This window comes from Mustela lutreola, chromosome 9, assembly GCF_030435805.1.
Source record: "Mustela lutreola isolate mMusLut2 chromosome 9, mMusLut2.pri, whole genome shotgun sequence".
Taxonomy (NCBI): Eukaryota; Metazoa; Chordata; class Mammalia; order Carnivora; family Mustelidae; genus Mustela; species Mustela lutreola.
Window position 1 is genome coordinate 91,164,598 of NC_081298.1, and position 14,438 is coordinate 91,179,035.

A 14,438-nucleotide genomic window follows, 5' to 3' on the forward strand; every position below is an offset into this window, starting at 1 on the left:
TTCAAACATAAAAAGTAGGTAGTATTCCTCACCCAATTTCAATAATTACCAATTCATGACCAGTGTCTATTCTCATGGAATTTCACCCTCACTCATACTTCTGAAACAAATTTCAGAAATTATATCACTTAGTCCATGAATATTTTAATAGAATTTCTAAAAGACAAGGATTATTGTTGTTTCTGGTGTGTGTGTGTCTTTAACATGACCATAACATCATTTAAATTGACCTTGGAGATAGTTTTTATCCTTCTTGGGGAAGTACGAAGGATAAAATTATTGACTTATACCTCTTCCCATGAAGGTTTAACTGCAACAAGAATTTCCCTCTTGTAATAAAAGCTAGAAATTCAAACAGCAGGAACAACTATTTTCAGACAGTGGACAGCAGGTAGCATAGACTGTGAACATGAGAGAAGAGAAATAATTAAGAGGAGCCCTCTGATTTTCTACACTGTCTGAAGCCATTTCCAGGCCACGGAGCGGGAAGGAGAACTGAAACAGAGCCCAGTAGCCCCACTGAACTGAGGAGCAGAGATGAGAAGGAGGTGAGACTGGCTAGAATTTGTAGGGCAGATTGTGAGTGGGGAGATGTGGAATGGAGAGATTGAGAATGCTCTAGGTATCTGCAGAGCAGTCCACTTGTCTGCGCAGGTATGCGGCAAAATTCTATAAGGCCAGGAAAGAAAGCAATGGGTTGAATCATTCCCAGCAGTAGGGCTGGGAACAGTTTACATTGCTACCAGCCAGAGTGGAAAGATTTACAGTATTTGCAGCTTGTTTGTTGGACTTTAATGGGCTAAAATATATAGAAGACATAGGTTGATAAATATTGTTTTGATAAATATGCCTGATACAGAACCCATGCATAAAAACCAGTTAGCAGGAATAGGAAACTATTAAATCATATGATAATTCTAAGTGGTATAAAGATAAGCAGCACTATCCATCTTTATTTCTTAATAATTTTTAACAGTTCTTGGATTCTCTGTAAGCTTCTCCTATTTATTCCATTTGTTATGTAAGGAATGAAAATGTATTTTTCTTTATTCTTATGTATATGCTTATTTCAGTTGTTGTGAAATAGGAATGTTTACAGATATTTAACTGTGATCAGAAAGCTTAATATAAACTCCTTATAATGCAAGCTGTTATTTTTTTAGCAGCCCTTAGCCTCAAAACCTATTGATTGATTTTCAGCAACTTCATCGGGAAGATGAATGTGACCAATATCTTTAGGCTTTATTATTTTCCAGCCTCTCTTTCCTGATGGGATGAGTAGGGATCCACGCGCGACATCTGCCGATCTACTGCATACCACTTCCAGCTCTTCGATAATGTCTGCTTGATGATATTTCAGTTCAAAAGCATTATTGCCTATGAAATACAATCTCAATTAATCATTTATTCCTTTATATATATGATAAAGCAGACCAACAACTGTTTTCCAATTAAAAACCTTTCTTTTTTAAAAATTTAAAAAATTTTTCTGATTTATTTGAAAGAGAGTGAGAGCAATCACAGAGGGAGAGGGAGAAGCAGACTTGCAGCTGAGCAGGGTGCCCGACACAGGGCTCGATCCCAGGACCCTGAGATCATGACTCAAGATGAAGGCAGACGCTGAACTGACTGAGCCACTCAGGTGCCCCCCAATAAAAACCTTTATAGAAATCCTGTAACCACCAAACATAGAAGTGCATTCATTTATGGAGGTGCGAATTACTTGTGCCCTTGACCAGTCTTAGCCTGTGCCAATGGAAGCAATGTTAACTTTTTACACAAATGGTAGCATGCAGTGTTACTGTTGTGTACCTTGATCTTTTTCATTTAACAATATTCATTCATCCATTCATTTATCATTTGACTTTTGCCTACAGAGTTGCTCCTCTGTATCAGGTCCTGTCCCAATGCTGGGGATGCAGCCTGCCTTCTGGTGCACTGTCCTGCCACCAGGAGTAATTCCAGGTTCAGACTAGCAAGGCAGCTAGTAGGACTCAGTTGGACCAAATCTAACATGAAGTTTACGCCACAGATGGAAACAGGTCAGGGAAGCCTATTTGGTGTTCGCAGTGGTCCAGCAGCTGCAAGTGGGGAATACAAACATAGTTTCTGTGAACGAGGTCAAGGTATGTGTGATTCATTCTGAAAGAGAGAATGTACTGCCCTACTTCCCCACCTGCCTATGTAATTCCATTTACATAGACTCAAAGCTTGAGAGTCAATTTGCCGCTCTCCCAGTAAACGGGACGGATAACGAACTCATGGTATCCGCATTTACACAAGGAAGGGGTGCTGTGAGAAGGTAAACTGGGATCACCTCCCCAAGCAGGTCTGCTGCTCATCCTTAATGCACAGACACACTCTTGTGGGGGAGATGGTCAAGACCAATAAGTGGGTCCTAAGGACAGTCTGGGTGTTATCATGACCAAGAAAGGAGAAAGACACAGAGGTACTTTGTACCTTAGTGAGGGGAATCCTTGTATCTTGTTATTTGCAAGCAGGTAAATATATGCAAGGATTTTTGCACAGAAGCAGATTTTCTGGGTCAAAGATATGTGTTTTCTCTGTAATTTTGATAACCATTGCCAAATTTTCTCCTGTCGAGTTTGTTCTACTTAATACCCCCACCAGCCATATGTCTATTTTCCTGCACCTTTGTCCACAGAGTGTGATCAGAGTTTTGAATCTGAGCCATCTGATAGATAAGGAATATCATCTCATTCTTTTGTGCATTTCTTATTATTATGAATGGGTTCACACATTTTTCATATGCTTAGGAATCATTTGGCCTCCCTTTTCTATGAGTGTTGGTTCGTATTTTTTATGCATTTTCTGTCTTTATCTTATTTGTTACGTGTGTGTGATTTGTGTGTGTGTGTGTGTGTGTGTGTGTGTGGTTATATCGTCATTTATTTTCAATTTGACATTGACTTTTTTATTTGTTTGTGGTGTTTTTCTCATATGTAATTTTTAACTTCTATGTAATTTAATCTATCAATCTCTTGTGGCATTCCCATTCTGGAATTATAAAAATAATTTTATTTTCTGTTTTCTGATAGAGCTTTCCCAATATTTTTAATATTTACATTTTTGGTCCATCTGAAACTTATTTTGATATAAAGTGTGAGATGTAGAATCCAAATTTATCTGTTTTCTTTCTCATAGGCTATCCATTACACCACCATTTATTGAATAACAACATGATAATATTTCAGAGTATATATCTGCTAATAATTAGCCATTAGATGGGGTGCCTGGGTGGCTCAGTTGGTTAAGCAACTGCCTTTGTCTCAGGTCATGATCCTGGAGTCCTGGGATCGAGCCCCACACTGGGCTCTCTGCTCAGTGGGGAGAATGCTTTTCCCTCTGACCTCTCCCCTCTTATGCTTTCTCTCTCTCTCTCAAATAAATAAGTAAAATCTTGAAAAAAAAAAAATAACCGCCTAGAATATACACATTTCAGGCCTTTGCCAAAGACCATAACCTCAAACTTTTTGCTGCTAAACTTTTATCTTAAGCACTGTGATGAGAAATGATCTATAGGGAGGACTGTTCAAAGGATATTCATCTGAGGGACGCCTGGGTGGCTCATTTGGGTAAGCGTCTGCCTTCTGCTCAGGTCATGATCTCAGGGTGCTGGGATCAAGCCCCTTGTTGGGCTCCCTGCTCAGCAGGAAGTATGCTTCTCCCTCTCCTTCTGACCCTCCCCTTGTTCATGTTTTCACTCTTGCTCGTGTGGGCTCTCTCAAATGAATAAAAAATCTTAAAAAAAAAAAAGAATATTCATCTAAGATTTTATGTGTGTGTATGTGTGTGTACATGCTTATGTTTATTTGTCTATTTATTTATTTATCCCAGGTTTTATTTCTGAATTAAGACAGATGATTAGATGATTATTGTTTTAAACTCCCTTCAGAAGAGACAACTTTTTCAAACTATTTATTTCCTTACCTCAGATTTGTCAAGAGATTTTTAAGAAATCGCATTTACTGCAGGGATATTGGATATTGGATATTGGATATTTATTGGTGCCTATATAAAAATACAGAGTGAAAGGGGCACCTGGATGGCTCAGCAGGTTAAGCCTCTGCCTTTGGCTCAAGTCATGATCTCAGGGTCCTGAGATAGAGCCCCACAACCGGCTCTTTGCTCAGCAGGGAGCCTGAATTCCCCTCTCTCTCTGCCTGCTGCTCTGCTGCTCTGCTGCTCTGCCTACTTGTTATTTCCCTCTCTGTCAAATAAATAAATAAAATCTTAAAAAAAATACACAGTGAGTTTTTTGTTTTTTGTTTTTGTTTGTTTGTTTGTATTTTTAGAATGAAAAATCAAGGAAGCTTTGTTTCATTGTGGAAATGGTGGCTCCCTTTGGGGTTGATGTGAATTTAATTGATTTATCTTGGCTGCCAGGAACCCCAGACTAGAGATGACCATATTACACTATCGTATGGAGATTGCAGATTCTGGAATGAGACAGACCCGGACAAATCCCAGCCCATTGTCCTTATGAACTCAGCTGACGTGGGGAAGTCATTCAATGTCTCCTTGCTTGCTGCCTCATCTTGAAGACAGGGGTAATAATAATATAATAATCCCTGACTGGGTAAAGTGGGAGGATTAAATGAGTTCAAAATGAAGGATTTAGCACAGTGCCAAGACATGGTAAACATTCGGTAAATGTAAGCTCTTATTACTGTGGACTCACACTGATTGAAGTGTTATGTAAAAAGAATGCCATTTTTAAAATAATCTACAGCATTTAGAAAATTTACACAAGCCTTAGATGCACGGACATTTGTCCTCTCATAAAGAGGTGAAACACATGTATTTGTTATTGTTCTTAATATCCAGAAACCACATTCTAGAAACTCTGAACTTGAAAAAAGATCAAACTACCTAAAACCAACCAACTAAATATGGGTGAATCTTACTTATTTCATAGAATTATAGAATCTAGGTGTTGGAAAAGAACTTAGGTGTTGTCTAATCTGGCTTCTCTTCCTGGGGTCACTTGGTAAATATTTAAGTAAACCCAGATTTTACTTTTTCTTCCCTATAAGTGAGACTAAGTAATCTTTGAAGGAAATGGGAAGTCTGTTTGAATCAGGATGAAATATATACCTATTATTTCTAGAACTTTAAGTGTCAAAATATTTTCAGAACCAAATCATGATCAGATATGTCATTTGGTTTAAATTCCACTGGGAAAAGAGTTTCCCCCACCTTTTATGGGAAGTTGGCTGCTAGAGGGTGCGCGATTTCACCTGGCTGCCGGTGCTTCACCCGCCTCGGTCCCCCGCTGTGTCCCTTGCAGTCAGGCGTTCATCAGCCATGAGTGTCGCTGCTGCAGGCAAGACGTTGTGCTGACCTAGAAATAACAGCTCAGAGCCGATGATGTCAGTAACTTTTAAAATAGCTTATTTAAACATCTCTTCAGTGACCTCAGCTACACTTAATGCCACTTAGCTCATCTGAACGTAGGCAGGAAATGTTAGGAGGGGTGACAACTGGAACTCCAAGCAGCAGCTGTATCTTCAGAAGCCTGTTTTAGGAAAGAACTTGTTGGAACAAGCTGAAGATTGAAGATACCCTTGGGGTCAATGACCGGGATGCAGATAAAGAAACTGCGTGTCCCCAGCCCCGCAAGTCTGGGGGAAAGTCTGGTTCACAGCCTCAGTTGCACTTGGTACTTTTCAGCTGTGCACAGAACTTCCAGGATGGGAGCTCTGGTCCTCTTCTCTGGGCCCCTGTGTACTTTGAAGATGCTGCAGGAGATGACTCACGTGGACTCATGGAAACGGCCTGTCAGTTACTGTGGGCTTCCCCTGTTGGTCTTCTTCGAGTCTCTCCTGCAACCCCTGAGGCCACCGCAGTGGGCGATGCCCGGTCTGTATGCTGCATCAAGGCTGGGCATGCCTGACATCAAGGACACTGCCATCTGCTCTGTGAGCATGTCGCCTGTGGCAGAGCCCAGTTGAGAGTGGTGCTGTCGCCCAAACTCCTGAAAAGCTGTACTTGGTCTTCTGGAACCTTCTGTGTGCTAAAGCTACACCAAAGCAGTGGGTACTCTGGCATATTTTAATGCCATTCCTCTGTTATTTGGACACCAAAACTATACCATAAAATCTCCAACATGCTTTCCCTATAACTACTGAGACATTTATGGCCGTTATTAGACAAGCCCTTGTTAACCCTTTGACAGTATATTCCTCAGCACCTAGATCATCACAGGACTTCACCCCTTTTGAGCTTAATAAAAGTTCCATGTTTGCTATATAAAAATTAGCACATAAAGTCTCCAACTTGTTTGTGTCCTGCTTTTTCCACTTATTCCTATTGAATCCCATTCATTTAATTCTACATATGCTTCGTAAATCAGTTAACCAAGTTTTTATTCTTGCATATTTAGATACCCCCAACTTCTCATTATTATAAACCATATTGCAAAGAATTATGCACTGCATTAAAATCTTAAATTTAACCAAGGCACACTCTTTAAAAAGAGGTCTTCTCTAACTCCATAATCCTCAGAGGGGAAGGAAGAACCGGCAAAACAGTACACCTGCAGTAGTAACCACCACAGTGGCTCAGTGGCTTAACAAAACAAAACTTAAAAAAAAAAAACAAAAACCCAAAACCAGTTCCCACCACAAAAACAGTTCTTACTGATTTAAAGCCTTTCCTTTTTTATATAGAGGTATAATTGACATATAACATTAGATTAGTTTCAGGAGTACAACATGATTCAATATTTGTACAGTTTGAGAAATGATCACCACGGTAAGTCTAGTAACATCCATTACCATATGTAGTTACAAAACCTTTTTTTCCTCATCATGAGAACTTTGAACATTTATTCTCTTAACAACTTTCAACTGCGCAATACAGTAGTATAGTCTCCATGCTGTGTATTAAATCCCCAGGACTTATTATTATTATTTTTTAATACCTGGAAGTTTGTGTCTTTTGATTTCTTTCCCCCATTTCACACCACCCAGCACTCACACTTCTGGCAACCATCAGTCTGTTTTCTGTATCTATGAGCTTGGCTTTTGTTTTGTCTTCTTAGATTGTGTAAGTGAGATCATATGGCACTTGTCTTTCTCTGATTTATTTCACTTAGCGTAATACCCTCGAAGTCTATTCATATAGTCAGAAATAGCAACTTTTCTTTCTTTTTTATGGCTGAATAGTTTTTCACTGTATATGTATATGTACACCATACCCTCTTTATCCGTTCATCTGTTGACAGACACTTAGGTTGTTTCCATATTTTAGCTATTGTAAACAATTCTGGAGTGAATACAGGATGCAAATACCTTTTCAAGTTAGTGAATTGTTCTGCACAAATGGAATGTGGACATAACTATATGGAAATTGTTGCACTGGAATCTCCATCTGCACATTATGGAAATGAAGAAGATGGAGATGAATGAACCAATACCTGTACATTATTATCAACTAAAGTTCATACTTCTTAAGATTTACTCAGGCTTTTCATAATGTGCTTTCTCTGTTCTGGGATCCCAGCCAGCAGCTCACATTACATTTACTTGTCATGTCTCTTAGCTGTGATAGTTGCTCAGACTTTCCTTGTTTTTGATGACCTTGACAGTTTTTTTTATGACCTTGACAGTTTTAAAGAGTGCTGGCCAAGCTTAGTAGAATGTCCCACAACTGAGGGTTGTCTAATGTTTTTCCCATGATTAGGTACCACGGGTACATAGAACATGACTTATCACTGTTGATTTTGACTTTGATCATCTCTCCACCATAAAATTACTCCTTTTCCCTCTTTTCATACTGTACTCTTTGAAAGGAAGTCACTGTAAGCAGCTCACAATTAAGGAGTAGAGAAATACGCTCCATCTCTTTGAGGAGATAGTATTTACGTAAATTATTTGGAATTCTTGGAATAGATTAATCTATTCTCCCTCATTTATTTATTTATTCATTTACTTACCTATTTTATACCTTGAGAGAGACATATATATGCATGAGGTGATGCTACAGTGATGTAGCATTATTTATAATAACCTAAACATAGGAACAACCTAAATGCTCACTGATGGATGAAAGAATAAAGAAAATATAATATACAGGTAGAGTGGAATATTATTCAGTCATTAAAAAAATGAAATTCTTGCTATTTGTCACAATGGTATGCTAAGTGAAGTAAATGAGGCAGAAAATGATAAATGCCAATCTAAAAAAAAAAATCTAACTACCAACCTAAAAAAATCCCTCACAAGACAAAACAAAGAAACAGAGCTCATGGATATAGAGAACAAATTGATGGTTGCCTGGAGCAGGGTTAGGGGTAGGTGAAATTGGTGAAAGGCTCAAAGGTACAAATTTCTAGTTATAAAATGAGTAAATCACGCAAGGTGATTTATAGTTGATAAATGGTGATTATAGTTGATAATACTGTACTGCATATTTGAAAGTAGTTGGGAGAGTGGATCTTGAAAATTTTTGTCAAAAGGAAAAAGTTTTTCACTATGTAAGGTGACAAATACTAACTGAATTTATCATAGTGATCATGATAAATGTTTTGTTTTGTTGGGGCTAGGATGGGGTGGTGGAGTGGAATAGAGTTTATTGAAGAAGAAAATAGAAAAAAAAATAAAATAGAATGTATTTGTATATTTATGGACAAGAGTTATTTGTATTGCTATCAATTATCCACAATTTATAGAGTTGTAAAATAATTCAGATACAAGGAAAAGCACAAATTCCATAGAATCAGATAACCTGGAATGGTGTGCTGTAAATGATGCATAGTTTTCCACTGGAGACATGCAGTAGTCTTTTTTTGCTTATTCCAAAGATTTAAATTTTCCTTACACAGATACAATGTCCTCTAAGTATGTTTCCAAGGTATTAGTCACATGTGAGAATTAAAAGGAGGAAAGAAAGTTATTTTTAAAAGTTAGCTTAGACACACATACATGTAAAAGATATTGGAAGAGGTTGTAATTATTTGATCTGGGAATGAAATCTGACAACTGAAGAGCATTTGCTCCAACTGGTAGGCGAAGAAAGTCCTAAATAAAATGTCATTGATTCCGACAGGTCCTCAACTGACCACTAGGTGTTGCTAACCAGGCATGATGATCTTCAGCAGGAGGAGGAGAAGCAGGAGAGGGAGCCTCCAACCCATCCGAGATACACTCAACTGATCAACAAATTTGGAGTGCCCTTGGTGGCAAGACATTTTTACCATTTTTACCTAGTCCAGCACTTGGCACATGGTAACCATTAAACACATATTTCTTGAAATGAATTGTTCAAGATGCAGAGGTGATTTTACATTGTAAGCATCTGAATGATAGGACATTTCCCATGTAAGCGTTCTTCAAGGCCTCTCACCATACTAGGCAAATGGAGAAAGCATCATAAATTAGAAGTCACTTGATGAATTAAACAAAAGGAGATCAATATAGCCATGACATCAGACTTGGTAAATCCATGAACTATTTCCATCGCCTGTACAAACACAACTGTACCAAAATACTTGTTGAAATGCATATGTGGCAAATCATCACTTTATTGTTTCTGTTTCACTCCAGTGCCGTCATATGTTGATTCTTCCACTCCGCCTCCCCCCAGTTTTTGAGTAATTTTGGTGCAATGACAAATGGATGGCAAGCCATCTATGATTCTCCATAATCTGTATTAGCGAAAAGTGAGAAACAGAGAGGCAGCAAACACTGACTATATAAGGAGCTGGAAGGAAGGAGGAGAGTGAATCAAGAGGCTCTTAGAAAACCTCAAGAGCAGATCTTCTTCTCCCTCCCAACTCCCTTGTTCCTCAGATGCTTTCTGTGGACATTAGTTGGTGTTGCCTGCCGAAGGACCTTTCACCCTTCTACTGTTAATAGCGCCCAGGGATGAGCCCCTGCACAATTGGATGCTGTCCCGAAGGGCGGTCAGTTCGCAGGCTCCCCCTTCAGGTGGCGGAGAGGTAAGCACGAAGCCAAGGGAGGCCAATCAAAGGCTCCGTTCCTGGGAAATGACCAGCCTGAAATCCATTGGAATTCTTTTAGCTTGGTGTCTCAAAGAAACCATTCATTCATTAGTTTTCATTTCCTGGAACCTCACAGTTGTCCTGGTTTCTGTTTTTCCAAAGACCTAGTTTTCATTTTATCTTCAAGTCTATGAGCCGCCCCATATTCTTCTATCAAATTAGCTAGAGTTGGTTTCTGTTGACAACAGTCAAAGAGTGGTGACAGGTGGAATGAAGAAAGGGAGCTAGTAAAAGAACCTAGTCCGGTGATTACTTCTGTAACTTCTGCTGAATTTACTGAAAAAGATCAGCCCTAAGGTAATGGATACTCTGCGAAAATGCGGAATATGACATTTATGAACATTTATTTTTTTTTCTGGACATGTTTAAAAACACTTACAGGTATTATCTTATTTAATTTTCAAAATGACTCAGTTGAATAGATGTTACTATGCCCATTTTGTAGATGAGAAAACTGAGGCATAGTGATTAAATAACTTGCCCATTTTCACATGGCCAAATTAACTTCTATAGAATACCAGTTTTTGAGAATTGTATTAATTTCCTGGGGCTGCTCTCACAAAGTACAGCAAACAGCACTTAAAACAGCAGAAATGTATTATCTCACAGTTCTGTAGACCAGAAGTCTGAAATCAAGGTGTCGGATGCCAGTTGGACCAGCTGTCTGTGACTACTCTAAGGGAGAATCCATGCTTGCTTCTTCTAGCTTCTGGTGTTTGCCATGTTTGCCAGCAATTGCTGGCATTCCCTGGCTTATAGACCTGTTACTCCGGTCTCTGCCTCTGTTGTCACATGGCTATCTTCACTCTTCTTATAAGAACACTAGTCATATTGGATCAAGGATCCATCTACTCCAGGATTATGTCATCTTAACTAATTACTTTTATTTACAAATTAGGGTAACATTCCAAGGTACTGGGGGTTAGGATTCTTTTGGGGGAACACAATTTAACACATAACATGAATGGTAATAGACATTATTCAGAAAGGAATTCTGTAACCAAGTAAGTTTGGGAAACACAGGATTGAACACCATTTCAGTAGGATTCTTTGCTGTAATATTTTGGGAGGGTCTTTAATTTGTTCACCTGAAGGGGAGTCACAAAGCTGGTACTATTATGGACTATTTCTCAAATATGTTTGCTTGTGGACTTCCTTTTATAGGTCTACTGTGGGCTACCATTCTGTGTGATGCCCAGTTCTCAGGCCAGATGTGAGGTAGCAGACCTGGTGAGGTCCCTCTCTACTCTTCTGGATCCTCCTCTTAACCTGCTGTATGACCTTGAGTCAATTGCCTTCTTCTCTGAGCCTGAGTTTCCCTATAACTAAGAAAAAGACAGTAATCTAATTTCCCTACGGAAATTATATTTCTTCTAAGAACTAAACAAAATGAGGTTTTCTTGCTCATTTTCCTCTCCCTTTCACTGTTCTGTTTTTCTACCCTTTTAGGAGAATGTTTTTGTATATGATAATAAAGTTTACATGGGGCAAATATTCACCCCATCTGCCTTCTTAGTAAGCCTCCCATCTTAGTAAAGAATGGGGTTTTTTTCTGTCTGCAGTTCCTCATTCTGTCTTCCACCCAGTGAGGGGAACAGGATGTGATCATGCGATCGCCAGCAGATGGGAAATTGTGAAAGGGACCTCACTCTAGAAAAGCGGCCCACAACTGCCTCAGCTCTCAGAGGAGGCTGGGCTTCTAACAGGACTTGTCTGACGGTGGACTTGGCTGTCTGATTGTCCAACCGACATGGAACCAAAACGGATCAGAGAGGGCTACCTTGTGAAGAGGGTAAGCAGAACTACCACCTACAAGGGTATCACTGAAGATAGGGTTGGGGAGGATTGGTGCCCAGCTTTGGATTCTCTCCCACTCTCTTTAAGAATGTTTTATGCTGAACCTATTGGGGTGACCCAGGAGAGCACGACAGCCTGTAGAGTGTTGGGAGGGAAGCCAGCACACATTCTATTGCGTTCTGTTTCTTAAAGGTAATCTAGTTCAGCTCAGGCATCAACACAGCCTGATCTTCTGGGACTGATTCGGAAGGTGGGGACCTCAGCAAAATCTAAATCATGATTTAGAGCATTTTTGTCGCTAGCTGTGTGTGTTTATTATGCTAGAAGACTCACACTCTTCTGCTGTAGAAGTTACTCAATGACATTATTCCTTATTCCTCCTCTTATTATGTATTTATTGAGGAGAGGAAAAAGAAAAGGATTAAATGGAAGCTGATATGACACAGTAACTGTATCTTATTTCTTGGGTCATCTAAAAATGCATGAAAAACCTTATCTTTTTCTTAAATTGGGCTCAAATCTCTTCATTCACTATTCTGAGTGAATTTGTATAATGTACTACTAAGGTAATAATTTTAAAGATTAGGGAACGGGGATGCAAGCTTACTCAAAAATGATTAGTCTCACTTGTATGATCAAAAAATTGAATTTTCTTAGCACTGCTTGTTTTTCCCCTAATGCTGGGTGTATGTCATATCATTGTGTGAATTCACACACAGGGCTGGTTGGCATCCTGTGGGCAACACCTCTGTGAACAGATATTCTCACAATGAGCCATGTGAGCTCAGCTTGTTGGAAGTGAACTGAATTCAGGACATTCATTCAGATGCCGAGCTTTTCAACTGAATGAGCACCTAATGTCACTGTTTTAGGTCATCTGTTGGCTTAACATTTTGGCCTAAAATGTTCTACTTAAGAGGGGGTTAAGCAGCACACATTGTTGCCTGGTTCTGTTTTGGTTTAAAGCTGGAAGGGGAGTGCACCTGGCTGGCTCAGTTGGTTGGGTGTCTGCCTTTGGCTCTGGTCATGATCTTGGGGTCCTGGGATCAAGTCTTAAGTCAGGGTCACTGCTCAGTGGGGAGCCTGATTCTCCCTCTCCCTCTGCCTCTCCTCCAGCTTGTGCTTTCTCTGTCTCTCTCAAATAAACAAATAAACCTTGAAAAATGAATTAAAGCTAGAAGGGACCTTAGACCACCTGGCCCCATTCTCCCATTTCCAGGAGAAGAAACTGAGACCAGGAAGCTGGGTGACTGCCCAAGGTCACATGGCTGTGACAGTTGACACCAGAAGCCCACTCGCTGGCTTTGGTTTCTGACTCATGGTGCTGAACTCTGTCCAATACACCAAGATTTTCTTAGAGTCAGTGTAATGTGGGTTAGGGTTTGTAAAGTATTTGTGGCAGCGAGAGTTTTAAGTGGGTGCTGGAGAATAAAGGAGCCCACAGCTCATTTGCTCTTTAGCTAGCATAGCATCATTAGCTATTTTGAAACATGCTTTGAAAAAGACGCACATATACACACAGACAGGTGTATGCGGATTCTTTGCAATAGATACCAACATTCTCTTTAAATGTTGAGTAATAATTAATGGTGGCATTTCTTTCCTGATTGCTTGGGCTAGTATCTGGAGAAGAGCAAGTGAATGGAAATATTTTGCTGTGAAAATTGCTGTTGTTTAGTTTGTGTGTTCACATTTTAAACTCCATAAATGATAAAAAATATAGAAGACTAAGTGAGATAAGTGAGGCTGCCCCACTAGAAAATGGGGATGAATGAGTTAGGTTTGTCAAGCTTACAGATTTATATTAATAGTTTTTAATCAGTGTGAGTAATTCTCTCAGATTATGGCTTATAAAAGCCAATTTAGAAAATGTACCTAGAAAAAAAGCATAGTGAAATTTCATATTGATATTTCCACAATTTCCATCTTCCTGATTCTCACGTCTGTAATTTACAATGAAATGTAATGTAACATAATGTAATTTTTGCATTTTTCTCTGGAAACTTTTGAACAGTCTTTGTTGTAATGTGTTAAGACTCTCTAATTTATCATTTTGAAGAAATGTTTGATTCAGAAATATTCCCTTCGTTGGGAACTACATCCGAAGCAGAATTTCCCAGTAATGTTTTTAGACACTAAGTTTCTTCCAGTTGCCTCATATATATGGATTAAAAAACTATGTATGTCAGGAACCTGGCACACAGTAGGTGCTATATATGTGGCAATGATTATTTATATCAGTATTGACATATACTTCAGTAGGTAAGGGTCCTTTTCTAGATGCTAGCAGGGATATATGTACTGATGCCTGGGTTGGTTGTCAACTTAATAGTGAAGAAAGGACCATGGAAATTTTTCTGTGGCAAGGCTATTAGATGGTTTGATTATAGTTGTTGATGTTAGAGCATGACAAGCAATGAATCTCCCTTCATTTACTTTTTTCTCTTATGCAGTTTAAAATACTTGGGTAGTGATAAAGAGTATCTTTTTCCCTGTCTTGTCTTGTGAAATAACTTTATTGGAGATAAGATGTTTTGGGTGGCAAAATACAATATTAGAAATGCTGGTGGAAGGATTTTGTCAAGCCAAAAGTCTTGGGGTCAACAGTCAATGG

At 39.1% G+C, this 14,438-nt stretch overlaps 1 protein-coding gene and 1 long non-coding RNA gene across 3 annotated transcripts in view; one reads left to right on the plus strand and one right to left on the minus strand.

The window, feature by feature from the left end:
* LOC131840233 (uncharacterized) overlaps positions 1-14,438 on the minus strand; it is a 26,100-nt gene continuing 11,662 nt past the window's right edge. The window contains exons 3-4 of the long non-coding RNA XR_009357286.1: positions 5,221-5,365; positions 1-1,377 (exon numbers count right to left, since the gene is read on the minus strand). This is a non-coding gene — a long non-coding RNA (uncharacterized LOC131840233). The remainder of the gene's footprint in view (positions 1,378-5,220; positions 5,366-14,438) is intronic.
* Positions 11,667-14,438, plus strand: part of PLEK (pleckstrin) — a 25,719-nt gene continuing 22,947 nt past the window's right edge. Inside the window, exon 1 of one of the 2 annotated variants that reach the window (XM_059187853.1) lies at positions 11,667-11,819. In XM_059187853.1, coding sequence (XP_059043836.1) covers positions 11,778-11,819 — 42 coding nt within the window. In that variant the 5' untranslated portion in view covers positions 11,667-11,777. The remainder of the gene's footprint in view (positions 11,820-14,438) is intronic. The other variant, XM_059187852.1, reaches the window with a different exon arrangement.